General features: G+C 48.0%; 1 protein-coding gene across 4 annotated transcripts in view; it reads left to right on the top strand.

The window, feature by feature from the left end:
- CSMD2 (CUB and Sushi multiple domains 2) overlaps window positions 1-17172 on the top strand; it is a 607752-nt gene that overhangs the window by 211988 nt on the left and 378592 nt on the right. For all 4 annotated transcript variants that reach the window (XM_082686557.1, XM_082686556.1, XM_082686555.1 and 1 more), the window contains exon 5: window positions 2886-3093. In XM_082686557.1, coding sequence (XP_082542683.1) covers window positions 2886-3093 — 208 coding nt within the window. The remainder of the gene's footprint in view (window positions 1-2885; window positions 3094-17172) is intronic.

Raw genomic sequence — 17172 nt, 5'->3', positions numbered from 1 at the left:
CTCCTCTCTGACCCTGACCGGTCTTCCTTTCAGGTGTCTTTGCTTCTGCCTGCAGGTCATTAAATGTTGCTCTTCCCGGGCCTTCTTTACTGCTGTGCAGACACAGTTTCTCTTTGTCCCACTGACTCCCAGCCTCGGAGGCCCCCTGGGCTCATGGTCTCTGTGGGCACTGCCACCGGTTTACTCAGCAGCTCAGACTCAGCATGGGAGTGCCGAGGGCCATCACTGTCCTGCTGAGCTTCTTCTCTTCTGGGGCTCCCATTTACCCAGACAGCGTCATAATGCTGCCCTGTTAGAAACCTCCACCTCCTCTTTCCCTCCTCCTCTCCTTCACTGGCCACTCCCAGGTGGAGACCGTGTCCTCTCACTTCTCCCCTGCCTGGCTCCTGAATCCTTCTGTTTCTTCTCTTTCTCCCACTGCCACTGCCCCTCATTGAGGCTTTGATGAGTAGAACAACCTCTTCGTGCTAAGAGTTGGCATTTATAAATGGGCTCATTCTCTTGAACTAGACCTTGACCCTGTAGAATGACATTAATGAGGATAGTTCAGGACCTCCAAATGAACTCACTTTGACCTCCACCCCACACTTCTTCTGTATATCCAGCTGTCAACTCTGTCTCTGCACCAGGATATCCCTCATGCACACTCAGCCCTTGGATCCAAAACTGAACTCCTGCTTGCCTTCCCCACAAGGCACACCCCTCCTGGGTTCTTGCTATAGGCAGTACCTTTCATTCATCCAGATTCTCATGCCCCAGACCTGGAGCTCATCCCTCCCAACTGCCAAAGCCTGTAGATTCTGCTTCTAAAATCTCTCTGAAATCAGTGCTCTTCCTGCAGTCCCCATGACTTCAGCTCCAATCTCATCTGGCCTCCCCTGGACTTTGGTGACTACGTCCTACCAAAAACCTCATGCCCACTCCCCTCACTCAGACCTCCTCGGTGCCATAGCTCCAGTGATCTTTCAAAAATGCAAATTCAATGATATTTCTTCACTACGCTTGATTCCCAAGATGAAGTGGAAGGAAAAGGCGAACTTAGTACCTGCTGGGCGTCTACATGGGCCAACCACTGGCTAATGCTAGGCACTGCACCATTAACGATCCCATCCAGCTATCCCAGCAAACCATCATACAGAGAAGCCAAATGAAGCTGCCAGAAGTAATCGCCCAATTAGGGTCACATGGCTAGGAAATGGTGGAGGCTGAATTCAAATCTAGGCCCTCCTGACCCCCAAATCCATTTTCTTTCCAATACAGTCCACTGCTTCCAAATCTTCTTGGCCCAGTGTTCTCTGTCACACAGATCCTTCTCCATTGCCGGTACCATCACCCACCATTCCTCTTAGTTCACTCTGTGATAAGCTGTTGAGAGCCCCTTATCTTAGGCATGCCTTGTTGCCTTTGTGCTTCTGTGCTTAAGACGCTCGTTTCCCTGTTTTCTTAAATGCCATACCCTTTCTTCTCTATCTAGAGAACTCCTATTCACCCTTCAAAACCTAGCTCTAAGGGCATCTCCTCTGTTAACCTTTCCCAAACTGAGTCACCCAAGCAAAGTAATTTGCTGCTTTATCCATGTCCTCCAAGTATGAACTATACTCCTGGGAAATGGAAGAGTGCATTGGTTAAGGGCACAGCTCCTGGAATCAGGCTTAGAATTCCAGCTCCTTCAGTCACTATGAGCTGTGTCACCTGCAGCAAATGCCTGACTCTGTGTGCCTTAGTTTCCTCACCTACAAAATGGGCATATTACTTCACTGGGTCAAAGTAAGGACTACGTGAAAGATGTAGCATCATTAGAATGGTTCCTGGTATAGTGTAAGTGCTCCAGAAATATGAGCTTTTGTTATTGTTACCGGGTGGCCTCTGGCACACATAGGGAGCCAGCTTCTGCATTTCCTCATCTTTCACCACATAATCTTGCCTCTAGCAACACTTGCTAAGTGTACTGCGCTCGCTTGCTTGGGTACAGGTTCTAGGACAACAGCTTAGACACCAGCCAGCTAGTGAGCCGCAGGAAAAGGATTAAGACAGCAGCCTCCGATGATCCAGAAGCCAGACCTCTTATTAACTAGTCTATGTCAGAGCATGCTCCCCGGATCAATTTTTCTAAATATGAAGTCTCAGCTGGGGTTTGGCTGGAGCAGTGTGACCGCCAGGTTGTGTGGTAGGGGGAGGGAAACACAGTCCCTGCCCTTGGGGATTCCCAGCAGAGCTCAGAACCTACATGGCAGACAGACAGATGAATGGGTCACTTGGACAGGGCCACATACATGTCTACCATCAGACACGTTGCAGCGGGAGCCCAGAGGAGAGAGCAGCCACCAAACGCTTATGGGCATGAGGCTCTCTCCCAAGAGGTGGCATCGGAGTCAGGCCTAAAAGCAGGAGAAGGGCTGCCCTGGAGAGAAGGCATCCTGGGCAGAGGGGGCCACAGTGTGAGCGCAGGGCAGAAGGCTGGCTGTGCATGGCGTGAGAACAGAGCTGGCCCAAAAACAAGGGCAGGAGGGAGGATCTCAGTGGTCTGGCCAGAGTGTCACCCCAGGGAGCTGTGTTGAGTTTTTGTCTTGTTTCCCACATTGGAGGCTTCCTAAGTTCAGGTGGGAAGAAATATCTTATTCCCCACAGTGGTGACCATGGCAGTAAAGGTAACAGCTGAGTCCTTCCCTGCTCACAGCAGAACACTATGTGTGATACCCTGAAGGTGTCCTGAATGTCAGAGTTCAGTCACAGTTCAGGGGCTGTGTCACCTTAGGTAGGTGACATAACTTCCCCATGCCTCAATTTCCTCATCCGTTCAAGGAGAATAGTCAGATCTGAGATTCTCAGAACAGGGCCTGGGAACTGGAGCAGCTCACCTGAGCCTCTTCTCTGTGTGCCCACAGCGGACGATGCTTGTGGGGGAACCCTGCGGGGCCAGAGTGGCATCATCTCCACCCCCCACTTCCCGTCGGAGTACCACAACAACGCTGACTGCACGTGGACCATCCTGGCCGAGCTGGGAGACACCATCGCCCTGGTCTTTATTGACTTCCAGCTAGAGGACGGTTACGACTTTCTGGAAGTCACAGGCACTGAAGGCTCCTCCCTGTGGTAAGTGCAGTAGCCCCTCCCAGTCTCCATCCGGAGGCACAGTCTCCTCCAAAGCAGGGCCTGCACTCCAAGGTCCCTTTGCCACATCCTGGACCCACAGTTGATGAGTCTGGTTCTCATCATGATGAAAACTCCCTGCGTATTTTCAGAGCTGGGTCCATTTTTTCCAGTGATTTGGGGATCTGATTTGATGTGTACTCTTGCTGAAGATGATGGGCCTTGGCAGAGTGACTTGCCCTGAAAGTAAAAATGTTTTCTTTCTCAGGCCAGAGACTCAGTGTACGTGTTTGAAGTACAGTTGCCTTTGTGGAGGGTGTAGTCATAGTGTCCGACAAAGGGAACAGAATTGTTAGGTGGTTAGTCCCTAGGGCCCTCTCCTGGGCAAGGTTTCTGATGGGAAGTGTCCAGCTTCTGGTTTGGGTGATAAGCCTTGAGTAGTGGCGTGGGGCTTAGAATGTTCTCTCATCGTCTCCTCGTGGCTGTGTTATCAGGAGGAGGGCAAAGGGGATGGTATCAGCCCATCAGGTGCCCACAGAAAGGTGTCAAGACTTGCTTCCCATAAGATGGGGGGTGTCTTGCAAGCTTCATTGCAACATAGGGGAAGCACAGAGAAGGTGTCCCCAAGGACTCTGAGAGTCAGGGAAGGACAGTGCCTGGGAAGGAGATGTGGCATTCAGGATAAGTGGGGAGGAAGAGGAGGAGAGAAAGCAAACAGGAGGCAGGGGCACATTTACTGAACCCCTCTTTCAGACCAGATGTCACGTCACAGGATAGAAACAACAGCTGTGGAAGAAAGGGTCCTTGGAGGGTGAGAAAACCAGACAAACCCACAGCAGGAGCCAAGTGTGACTATTTCCAGGGAACAGAATTGGAACTGACTCCTCCCAAATGTGGTCTAGGAGATCTGGGGGCCGGTGTAGCCTGGAGAACTCAAATGTCCTGGCACAGTGGAAGCCGATCTGACCCAAGAGTCCAAAGACCTTGGTGCCATAAGCTTGTTGAGTGAACTTGGCCAGATCATTCACTCCCCTGGATGGGGAGTTGAGGGAAACACATGTGAGTCAAAGACTGAGCACTATAGGCAGGTTGCTGTTCTGTCAATGGTCTGGGGCAGCAGCTGGACACATGTTCTAGGAGTGGGGATGAAAGCCTGGGCGCCCCTCTTCTGGACTGGGACCCCAGTGCCCTGCCAGCCCGAGGCCCTCTGGCTTCCTGCCTCTTTTTGTTAAAATACCAATTATTGTCACTGTAAATAGAATACATCTGCTTTGTATAGAAAACATCAAAAGGTATGGAGAAATGAATAAGAAATATTAAGAGTTTGGGGCACCTGGGTGGCTCAGTGGGTTAAAGCCTCTGCCTCTGGCTCAGGTCATGATCTCAGGGTCCTGGGACGGAGCCCCGCATTGGGCTCTCTGCTCAGCAGGGACCTGCTTCCTCCTCTCTCTCTGCCTGCTTCTATGCCTACTTGTGATCTCTGTCTGTCAAATAAATAAATAAAATATTAAAAAAAAATGAAATATTAAGAGTTTGATGTATTTCCCTTTGGCCTTTTTGCTTTGTTTGAATCAAGCTAGCTGGCTATTTATATATGTTTTAATATTATAGAATTAGGATCTTAAAATCTATCTGTGGTTATATATTTTTTTAATTAATTTTTTATTTTTTATAAACATATATTTTTATCCCCAGGGGTACATGCTTAGCGAAATAAGTCAAGCAGAGAAAGACAACTATCATATAATCTCCCTGATGTGGTTATATATTTTTAACTTAGCGTTATATAATGAAAATATTCCCTGTATCATTGCAGAGGCCTCCAAAACACAAGCGGTGCAGTAATAGCCTAATTTATTGAGCATTTGTTATCAATATGTCTCAGGCTGGTTCTAAGCTCTTTGGGCTATAATTTCATGTCTTCCTTATAGAAACTCTGTGGAGAAGGGAACATCCTTTTCCTCCTTTTCCAGATGAGGAAAATGAGGTCCAGAGAGGTTGTGTCCCTTGCTTGAAGCCACACAGCTAGTAAGGAGCAGAGCCAGGATTCAACCCCAGGGTAGTCGGACATGAAAGGCCATCTCCGTAAGCCATGACAGAACAACACGTCATGCACCTTACATTTGCGAAGGGCTGTCCCAGCTGTGCGGCATTCCCTCATCAAACTGACAAGGGTTTACTCATCGGACCTCTTATGAGGCCATTCTCAAGTTTTCGCTTCTGTAAACAGATGCCAAGATGAATAGGCCTGCCACTTCCGTCTCTTCCAGTCCCAAGGCCTCTTCGACTCACTTGTTTATCCATGGGCCAAATGATCTCCCACAGCTTCTGCCCCCTCCCCAGGTGTGAATCCACACGTTGTCCAAACTTCTGGAGTGAAACAAATCTGAAAGACTATTCCTTTTCCTATTAAGTCACTCAGTGGGGAAGGAATTAAGCAGAGGAAATCGTTAGGGGAGTCATTCAGAACCCTTTGCTATAAGATTAAATTATAATTATTTACAGGGTTGGTGTCACCATTTCCAGGCAGGATGCATTTGTTGTTCTAATTTATACTTGCATAGCAATTATGGATAAACAAACTTGGAGGCTCAGGATGTGTGTGCAAAGAACCCACGCTCTCGCCTGCCCCTCTCCTTTATGGATCCCTGGATTCCTGTGAAAATGTGATGCTGCTGGTTTATGAGGGTGCTTTATATCGCCATGCATTAAGATTTTAGGATGTTTTCTTGAGTTCTGTGCCAAGTCATAGAAAGACTGCAGCTCCTGTTAGAAAAGATGAATGTAAATAACTGGGCATCCCTTCACCTATTGAGAAAACAGAGGCAGCTTTGAGAGAGGAAAAAAAAAAAAAAATCCACTACTTCCTACTGATTCAGGATGGGTGGGCATGGGATGTTCCTGACTCAGTTTCCCCACTCTTCTCGCTACCCAACCCCCACCATGGGATACAAGCAGGAGAGTTTTCATTAGGGGTTCCAGTTGTTTGGATTTTGTGGACCATCAAAATTTCCAAACAATTAGGGAAATAGAGGGTTGATCATTTTTTATTTTGCCAGGCAAGGACATTAGGGGGGAAAAAAAGCGCCAACTCCTCAGACCATTATCTTATAAAACAAAGGCCAATTCCAACCCAAAACTGTGGCAGGATATAACCAATTTGCAGCCTTGCACTGGCACAGGGAAAGAAGGGGTAGGAGGAGTGCACAGAAGTAGCGGCACGTGGCGAGAGCAGCAGACCCCACGCAAGGCGGACATCGGCCCAGGCCAGCCGCTTCCGGCTTCCGGCTTCCCTGTCCGTGACTGGCCACTGAGAACCCGGAAGTCTGCGCTTGGAACAGGAAACGGCTGTTCCTATGGTGAGCGCCAAATCCTGAACATCTGACGTGTCAAGAGATTCCTAAGTGTTTTAGATGTTCTCTCTCTAAAGTTAATTGCTATTTAAAAAAAAAAAATTATTTTGTGATTGTCCATGCACAAAAGCTGGGTTTGAACTGAGAGTTACAATCCATAGTGTATTTGCTGTTCTCTTACACTACACACACGTACATGCACACGCACATGCAGAGCCAAATCACCACCATTTACGCATCACCAAGTGAACCCCTGTTACAATACATATCTGTGTCTCTAGTTCGCTGAACTCAGTTCAGGGGCCAGATATCTCTCACTGATCCTTCTTGGGGATGGTGGGTCTTTGCTCTGACCAGGTCAGTTGGCTGTGACCTTCACAGAGCCCCATTCCTTCCCCTCAAATTCTAGGAAAATATTCTTAACATTACTAAAGTTCCTCATGAGGCCTCTGGACTTTTTCTGATGGCTAGGACTGAGCACCGACAGAGCTGGGATTTCAAAACTCTGTTGTTTAAGACCCTGGGTTCTGTGTCCCTGTAGGGTATTAGAATCATGCTGTAACAAGTACAAGCGATTGCCAGCCCAGTACCCCGTCAGCCTCTCCATTGTGAAGAAAATCAGTGAATAAAAGCCCACTCGGAAGACTCAGGAGCCAGAATCTCTCCCCTCCTCCATCTGCCTTATGCTTGACACTGTCCATTTGAGTCTCTAGGCTCTTCCTCTGGGCTAAGGAAGGAGAGAAAGCCAGATTTACCCTTCAAGAATAGGAAAGAGGACTATGTATCTTGGTATCTAACTGGGAAGACAGAAAGCCTGGGAGTCAGACAGATTTGAGCTCAAAACCCTGATCCACCGTTTGATACCTACTAAAGCGTATTTACCTACTCCTGAGTCTCAGTTTCCTTCCACATCTGGAAAACTGAGCTTATGATACCAGCCTAAAAAGCAAGCTGGAAGGGCTGAACATGTAGGCACACAGTAGGCTCATGGTAGACACAATACTCCTGAGATGAGGACCATAGTCAGGGGCTCAGCCTTTGAAAGTAGAAAGATGGGGCATCTCCAGCAACTCAGAGCCCTGGTGGCCCCATTCTTGATGATCCCACTGAGGCTGTTCTTCCTAGCCCACCAGCCCTGTGACATCTCCCCGGGGCAGAAAGATGCACAGCCTGGTCACTCCAGCTGACTCAGCTCCCAGGGGAATTGCCTGGAAAGCTAGGGAAGGTGTACTGACAGAGAGCCCCTGGGTCAGACTAGAGGGTACCCTTGCAAAGGTCAGAAGAGAGGGTGCTGGTTTTGTTGAAACTGTCCTCCCAGAGCCACATTTTGTGAGCACATTGCAAGCAGGATCGCCTTTTCTTGGCTGGACCCAGCTCCAGCTGGCCAATGAACTGCCTTGTTAGAAAAGCACAAGAGGGCACCTGGGTGGCTCAGTTGATTGAGCACCCGACTCTTGATTTTGGACCAGGTCATGATCTCAGGGCCATGGGACCAAGCCCTGCATTGGCCTCCATGCTCAGCAGGGAGCCTGCTTGAGGATTCTCTCTCCCTTTCCCTCCATCCCTCATTCTCAAATAAATAACTCACTCACTCACTCAAATAAATAAATAAGTCTTTAAAGAAAAGAAAAAGAGAGGAGTGGATCAATGTAGTGACAGTGGCTGTTCTGGGCAGGGCTGGGAGCAGGGGGTACTTGGCTAGGGTCAGGCACAGCACCTGCCCCGAGGGGCCCTGCTGAGTTGGGGAGAAGGGACAGAGAGTCTGGAGAAGACATTCAAGAGACCACTATCCCAGACCCAGAGGGGAAGCAGGTCTCTGCCTGGCACCATCTCACTGGCTGTGATGGATGATGCAGCAGAGTTCAACTGGGCCTTCCTCTCTCCTCTGCTCCTTCTCTTTCTCTGCTTCTCTCCTTCCCCAGGTGTCAGTTTCTTCCTGTTGCAGGGACGGCAGGCAGGCCTGATCTGTGCTCAGAACTGAAGCTACCCTTTTCCTGGGGCCTGGCCAAAGGGCCACCCGCAGGGGTGTGTTTGTGATGGGGAGGCTGGTAAAAGGAGTTCAAACCTCCTTCCCACATGTGGTGTTTCTGTGCAGACCCTAGAACCACCCCCACCATCTTCTTGGTTGTCATTCCTGTGGTCAGTCTCTGCCAGTGATTCCCAGCCTCTCTTCCCTGTCCCCTTTGGTATACTTAGACTTCTGTTCTTTGTTTCACTGGGATCATTTGCAATCTCCATGCCCATTCTCTATGTCCCCCCACCCCTAGCCAAGCCCCCATGGACCTCTATGTGACAGACTTGCCTCTGCCAAACCTTTCAAGTAGGGAAGGAAGGGAGGGCACGCTGCAGGGTTCAGAAGAGGATGCTGCCCTCAGATAGGAGGAGCAAGGCCTCAAGAGGGGGGCTGCTTTGGAGACAAGCCTGGAAGGGTGGGTACCACTTGGATATGGGAGAGAAGGAGACAGGGAGAGCATCATCCTAGGGCTACTGCTGGGCATCCTACCGGACATGGGAGCTGCCCTGATCTTTGAGAGGAAGGGCCAGGAAGTGGTCCCAGGACTCTCTCCACTTGCTCCCACCCTGGGCTCTACCATCTGCCTCTGAGCCTCAGCAGCCCCTCCTTCTGGAGAACAATAGAAAAGAACCTGCTAGACTGTCTGGATCTCCTGCCCCCCATAGACTTGGGTTGTTTCCAGAAAGCGAATTTCCCTGGAGAACAGCTTCAGCCTACTCTCTGGATCAAGCTTTGAGGGTTTTTCTTCCCTTTGTTCCCCTTCCTTTTTTGCTTTTGTTTTTGATAGGTGTAGATACAAAAGTTCCCGTCTACTTTACAGACATTCAGTTTGAAAATTTTGCTAGCAACATTCTTTTTCCTCTTTGAAAGACTTTATTTTAATTATTAAGCATTTTACACAAGAAATTTGAGCCAACTAGAACCATTTGATCTCAGCGACTTTTAACTAGATATTTCATTCAGGAGTCATTAGATTCAGATATAATTAGAATGAGAACAGCATGCCAACAGGGATTTGTTAATAATAACTATTCACTTATTTACTCATTCGCATGTACTTTATCAAACCATTGGTTTAGATCATTTACGTTCTTTGTTACTTTTCCCCTATTTATTTCCAGTAATCATTTATGGAGAACCTTCTATGAACTAAGCTCTCCTAGGTGCTGGGGAGAAAAAGACACAGTCCTGTCCCTAAGGAGTTATTTATTTCCTCCACTGATGTTTATGTAATAGCCATGCATCATGCTGGACCCTGGAGCTCACAGTCAGGGCGAAGAGGCAGAATATAATTAAATGCTTGACAATATCATATGTTAGGTGCTTTTCTAAAAGGTATAAAGAAGCTCCCGTGGAGACTGAAAAGAGAAATGTAATAGTTAGTATTCTTTGGTTCAAGAAATAGAAACCCACCTCCAGCTGACTCAAGCTAAAATGGGAATGTGCTGGCTTCTGTAACTGAAAAGTCGAGGGATTGGCATCAGGGACTGCTGGATCAAGGTATGCAAATAATATCATCAGAATCTATTTCTCTTCCTCCCACAGCTTTGCTCTCTTATGTGTTGGCTTCTTCAGGCATGCTTTCCCCATGAGGTAGCAAAGGCAACCACCGTCGGCTCTCTGCATTCCAATGGCTTAGCAATCCCAGCAGAAAGGAATCTTCTCTTTCCTGATGGTTCCCACAAAAGCCCTAAGATGTACCTTGAGTGTGCTTGCCAGCCAGGCCCAGGTCACGTGACTCTCTGACCTGTCCTCCAGACAAGGAGTAGAGGAGGGTGGTTCCTGAAGGGCAAACTGAGTCACAGGGAAGACGAAGTCTTCCTGTCCTGTTGGGAGAGGCTGCTGGAATGACTCCAATAAATGAGCCCCAGAGGGGGTAACTTTTGAATTCAACCGAATCATGGGAGTTTACCATTGTCACGGAGCAGGAAAGGGCCTTGATGTGTTGGGGGCACTGGAGGTGGGTTCAGGGTGAGCGCAGGGAAAGCCTGGGTCTAGAAGAATCTTGTCCCACGTTCAGAAGCTGGGAGAGGATTTCAAAGACTGTAGAAGTCTATAGGAGTGTTCTAAGTGGAGAAGTAACACAATCACTCTGAATTTTAATTGAGTCTAACTGGAAGGCTCAGAAACCAGCTATAAAACTTTTTTGGTGACTACTCAGGCAGGAGATGTTCCAGCCTTGAATTAGGGCAGCTGTGAGGGTGTGGAGAGGAGGGGGTGACATCCAGAAACATCTCAGATGCAGAATCAGCTGCTTTGGGGGGGTTCATTGGAAAGGAAAGAGGAGAGAGTCTGGGTTGACACCCAAGTTCCTGCCCAGAAGACTGTGGTAAGATTGTCTACCAAGAAGACAAGGGTCACAGCAGAAGGATCAGGGCTTGGGAACGGGGACACAGCAGCCCTTGAGTGCTGACCTATATAGTCTTTTGAGGATCTCTAGTGGAGATGGTCAGGGGGAATTGGTAGCTAGGCCAATTTGGTGTTGGGCTAAATGTTGTAGCAGGGCCTTGAGAAGTCATTGTCAGGAGCAGCACCAACACCATCATCCTCAGCAGCGTCTCCATCATCCTGGTCACCCTCACCAACTCTGTCTTTATTACCAACACCCTCCACCATGATTTATTCATTCAAGCAGACTACTTAGGGCTTCCGTTGCTGGACATTGGGTTTGGCATGGGAATACAGTAGTGGAGGAGACAGATAAAGCCTCTGCCTTTGTGGGACTTCTGGTCTACCTTGCAGAGACTGACATTAAAATCACCAAATAAATGTAAAATGAACTTGTGTTGAGAGTTCTGAAGGAAATGAACAGGATGGGGGATAGGAACAGTGGGGGCCTTATTAATATAAAGTGGCCAGGGAGGCCTCTCGGAGGGGGTCAGATTTCAGCTGAGACCTGACTGTTGAGAAGGACTCAGGGATCAACAGGCAGAGGGGATTGCATCTGTGAAAGCCCATCATCACAGCGCCCTATATGTCCTTAAACTTCATACATGAGAGTGTCAAGGGCCTAATACCTGTCCTCTGGGATTTTGGCTTGTTTGAATGTCAAGAACAAGACAGGATCAAGGTCTCGAGCTGGCAGAGAAGCTCAGAGAGCAGCTCAGATGGTGCCTGAGCAAGGCTGCTGAAGCCAGTGCCACTTGGAGCCACTTCTTGCCTTCCTGTGGGTCCCTGAGGCCCTTGCTTCCCCCTCCTTCCCTGCCACATCACAATGCTTTCTGCCACCCCAAGAAGCTGTTCTCTTCGGATGGAGCCCATGAAATTGCATCTGTTGTATCCATCAGGAGCCAGGCCATAAATAACCAGCCCTTTAAAATCTCATCTCCCGTATCTCTCCGAGTTGGAAATAGCACTCCCAGCCCCACCGCTGAGCCTTAGGAAAGGATTAGTGTCCTAGCACACCCCTGGCAGAACACATCTGCCGAGTCCGGGCTGGGCCTTCTGCGCTCTCCACAGAGCACCAACTTGACCTCCTCACTTCCCTTGGTGAAGCTGGAAGGAGCAGGAAGTGAGCCGGGGTTGTCCACTGTTGGCACAGTGGCTCGGCTAGAGAGCTTGTGATTTGGCCAAGTTGTTTGCATGGGAAACAAGGGTCAGGCAGCTGCCTTACACCCCCATGGGTCTGACTGTTTGCAACAGGTTTGTACTAAGTATGTTGTCTGCTCAGGGGCCCGTGCCAGGACTGGGAAGGGCACCAGATAACAAGATGCTCTTTTCGACCTCTCTCTCAGGGAGCTGCCAGATGCCTGATAGTGCCACTAAGACAGATGGAAGGAACTGTTCCGGGCCCTTCCAAAGGCCTCTCGTTCCGGCAAACCCCACTTTCCAGAATGGCGTCAGTTCATTCAGCATGTTCAAGACCCCAATCCTGATTTCTGTTTTCATGAAGCTTGCCCATGAAAGTTTGTTCTACTCACTCTTGGCCTCACTCATCTCATGGTTCATCCTGATTTTGCCTGTCTCTTGCTCCTACAACTTTTTCTGGTTTCTAGAGCCTGACCTAAGCCATTCATTCTAACCCTGAGCTTATACTTCCGTCATCCCAGCTTGTCCTCATTTGGTGGCTAGGGGGCCCAAGGGGTGACCCTCCCAAACTCACCAGGGAAGCAGGACTCATAAAGAAAACCAGCATTTGGCAATCTGAGGAAATGGCCAATGATCACTGTTGAACTCATCAGATTTCATCATCTCGGGAGTGAGGGGCCAGGTTGGCTTGAAAAGTAGGAGGCTTCAAGGAGAATCCTATCCCCTCTGAGAACTTCTCATCCAAGGTCTCGTTTGAGCGATCTGCCTTGAAGTCCTCTCTCCACATTAATTCCTCACTTACTTCTCCATGGCTTCTATCCCCAGCCTTCTCCTGAAACTAGTCACATTAGGACCATCATCAGAGAACCATCCCTCACCCCAACACTAACCACTTCTAGTACCCAATCCATGAGATAGTCTTTAGGTCCCCTCTTACTGACACCTCTTCATTCCTTTACCTTGTTGGTTATTCTCTTGTTTTAGAACTTTCTGTTTGCTTTATGATGCTCTCTCTCTCTGATGCTTCTTGGACCTCTCTGACCATTGCTTTTCTGTTTCCTTCGATGTCCCCAAAAGACTCTGTTCTGACCTTATTGCTATTCCCATCCCATATATCTTGTGGGGGTACTTTTATCTGCTCTCACAGTTTTAGGTGCCACTTGTTTGTTTAGAGCTCCCAACGCTGGCTCCCCAGCCTGGCCTGCCGCTGAGCACCAAACTGTAGAGTCAACCAGCTGTGGGAATTCTCCACCTTGATGTCCACCAACGCCCCCAAGTCAGCATGTCCCAACGTCTCTCATCATGGGCTACTAAAACGGTCAGAGTTGGTTTGCTTTCTTTGCTGATGGTATCACCTTCCACCAAGTCTTCCAAAAATCTGGGACTCTTCCCTGCTCTTGGAGTTCTCCCAATGTACCTCCTATAACATATTTTTCATCTTTACTGCCACTCCCCCCAGTTCAGCCCCTCATCTTTTGTTCTTTGTGGGTTGTAATAACCTCCTGACTGATCTCCCAGCTTCTTGGCACTCTTCAATTCATCCTCCCCACTGCTACCAGAATGGTTTAATTAAAATGCAGATCTGACATGCTAAGCCCCAGGCAAAAGCTTTCAATCATTTTCCATTGTCTGTGGAATAAAATTCCAGCCACTGATAAGGCCTTGTTTAATCCAACCCTTGCCTGTTACCCTGGCCTCAACTCTTGCCACTTCCTTCTTTGAGCTTTATTAACCTTAAAACTCAATGGTATATTACCATAAAGGTTTCTTTTTTGCTCATGTAACCTGTCTGCCATGGGCCAGTCCATGGCTCTGATCCACATAGTGATACAGGTGGGTATCCAGGCTCAAGGAAGCTTCACAGTCTTATAGATGGAATGTGTGGCCTTCTCCAATGCTGTGACAGGGAAGAAGAGTGGAGAACCTAGCATGCACTTTTCATTGCCCTGGCCCTGGCCCATGCACATCACTCAACTCATATTTCATTGGCCAGAAATAGCCACGTGATCCAGCCTAGCTGCAAAGGAGCCTGCAAACATCATGAGAAGATGAAAGAGTTGGTGAGTCAGTATCTGTGCCACATACTTCAGCAGATGAGATGTCCAGGCTCTTGTCAAAGGCCAGCCCCTCCCTCTATGTTCTAGATCTCCTGGTCCCCAGACTTCTATGCTAAATTCATCTTCTTTTTCTTGCATTCACTATTTTTTTCTTCTCTCTTGGACATGGCTCACAGCATAGAGACATGTTCTACTATCTACTGTCTAAAGTTAAACCAAAAGCACCACACCCGGAATCCGACTACTCATTCCCATTCAGCTGCTGCCAGTTATTGGAAACGGACCCTCTCCCATATCTGCCCCACCTACCACGAAATCTGATCTTAATAAGATCTCCAGTGACCTCCAGATTGTCAAATCTGGTGTTGCTTCTACCTTGTCACCTGACTTGGCCTCTTGGCAACACACGACATCAGTCATCTGTCCTTCTTGAACTTCTCTCCCTTCTCTTGGCTGTCATGGAGACACACAGCTGGCTACCTGTGCTCACCCCTGCTCTGTCTCCTTGTGTCTCTCCTTCAAGGTCTAGCCTCTGTCCATCACTCACACGTGGCCTGCCCACAGGGTCCTGGGACCCTCCTCTTCTCCTTTTACCCTCATTTCCAGGTAACATCAACAAATCACGTTTTGGCCTTCAATATCATTTGTTTATTATATGCCAGTGATGCTCAATTTCAATGTCCAGCCTGGAGGGACCCTCTAAGCTCCATATATATATATATTTCAAATTTCAAAATCTTAACAGGAATCTCAAAATGAACACTTCCAAGCAGACTTTTTTTTTGTGGCAAAATATACATTAAATTTACCATTTTAACCATTTCTGAGTTTACAAATGAGTGGCAATAAATACTTTCACATGGTTATACAACCAACATCTCTCTCCATCTCTAGAACATTTGTCACCTTCCCGGACTGAAGCTCTCTGTCCCCACTGAATAACACCCCATCTGCTCCCATCCTCTGAGAACCACTTCTCTGTCTCTATGAATTTCACTGGTCCAGGGACCTCCTATAGACAGAATTATACAGTATTTGTTCTTTAGTGTTGGCTTATTTCACTTAGAATGTTCTCAAGGTTCATCCGTATTATAGCACATTCCAGAATTCTATTCCCTTTTATGGCTGAATAATACTCTATTCTATTATATACCACCTTTTGTTTATCCGCTTTTCTGTCTGTGGACATCGGCTTCTCATTCCCTCCTCACCCCTAACCCGTCCTTTACCCGGGCTTCTCCACCTCTCTCTGCTGTTCCCCAGCATCTCTGGCTATTCAGTGGCCTTGTCTCCCTGCTTCTACCCATGGGTAACCCGTTCTCCATGCAGCAACTTGGGTGACTAATGTTTATATACATCAAATCATGTCTCCCTTGTTTAAGGCTTGCTAACAACTTCCCATCACGCTTAGAATAAAATCCTACAACAAGACTCTACATTATTAGGTTACTGCCCACCTCCTTGACTTTCCTCCTATCACTCATGCAACTCACTCTGCCCCAGCTACACTCTCCTTCCTCCTCTCTCTTGGTGGGGTAAGTAGGCATCCTCCTAGGGCTTCTGTACTAGCTCTTAGAAGGGCTTAAGATTTTCTTCCTTCACAGTGCTTTTGTTTGTTTGTTTGTTTTTTAAAGACCCAGCTTTGGGGCGCCTGGGTAGCTCTGTGGGTTAAGCCTCTACCTTTGGCTCAGGTCATGATCTCAGGGTCCTGGGATCGAGCCCCCGCATTGGGCTCCCTGCTCAGTGGGGGCCTGCTTTCCCCTCCCCATCTGCCTTTCTCTGTGTCTACTTGTGATCTCTCTTCCTGTCAAATAAATAAATAAAATATTAAAAAAAAGACCCCAATTTTTTGAAATGCAAAATTCAATTTAAATCCTCCCTTTAGAAAGGCCTTCCCTAGGCACAATCTAAAGTAACCCTCGCTCACTGTCCCAGCATCTTGTTGTATTTTAAGCATTTGCCGATAATGGATATTTTCTTGCTTACTTATGTATGTGTCTCTTTTCTTTGCCCTTGCCCTGCCCCTCTACTCCCTGCAGAACCTTGAAAAGCCCCAAAGGCAGTGCTTGGCACTTAGTAGGTGTCCAAGATTGGCTTGTTAGGAGGAGAGACCTGCTTCTGTCTCACCAGTACCAATGTCCTGTGGCTAATTGCAAAGGTTAACATCGAGCCTCTCCACCGAGTATTTTTAAGTGATAACCTTCCTGGGGGACATTTGCAAATTAGCCCTGACTCTTGCTGATTATTCATCCTAAACTCAGTCTGATTAATAATTAATCAGCAAACTGCTTGGCCAGAGCAGGCTGATCAGTGCTAGAAAGGATCTTAAATTATGCAAGTCACTTGGCCAGTGTTGAAAAATAAAAAGCTCAGCAGTCGACAGAACTGGAGAGGTTTGATTGCAATGTGAGTGAGGTAAGGTTTCTCGCTTGTTTGTTTTTCCTTTCCGTCTTTTTTTTTTTCCTTTTGACGAAGAAATCAATTAGGCTCCCAACTTGCAACCTCAGAGAGAGACTGAGTAGCACAGAAATAGAAATGTGTTAAATACCACTTTTTCTTTTTTGTTTCTTCCCTTCAAAAGAGTTTTGGTCCGAGAGACAGAGGTTAAAATTAGCCAGTTTGTTAAGAAAATGGGTGTCTGGCACCTGATGTCAATTTCTGCAGCCGCCTCAGTTCCCGCTACCCCCTTCCTGTCCTGTGAGCAGCAGCATGCTGGGCCTGGCAATAAGGAGGTGAGAGATTTGATGGGCACTGCTCACTGCTGGCCCCGGGGTTGGGGCAGAATCAATTTGCCAGCAACCTGTCCCACCAGGAGGCCTTCTTGTACTCTTTGCCTCCTATCTACATACCCCAGGGAGACAGAAGAAAAGGCAATCAGAGGGTGATGGACGGACTCCCTGTTGCCAGGAGTGAACTCAGTGACCGCTGGGGACACTTTTAATCCTCAGTCTGTGGCGTCCATCCTGAAAGGCAGGTCCTGCCTGTGTCTTCGTATTTCTTCCAGATGCCCCTTCTGATCATTGGAGATATGGCTGATGGGGAGACTCAGGGAAAGCCAGAGGGGTCTGTCAACATTGATCTCTGGGCCTGAGAAAAGGTGCAGGGGTCGAGGACTTAGTGAAGTTAACGC

Source organism: Mustela nivalis (genome assembly GCF_964662115.1).
Source record: "Mustela nivalis genome assembly, chromosome: 10".
Taxonomy (NCBI): Eukaryota; Metazoa; Chordata; class Mammalia; order Carnivora; family Mustelidae; genus Mustela; species Mustela nivalis.
This window is presented reverse-complemented; position numbering and strand designations above follow the sequence as displayed.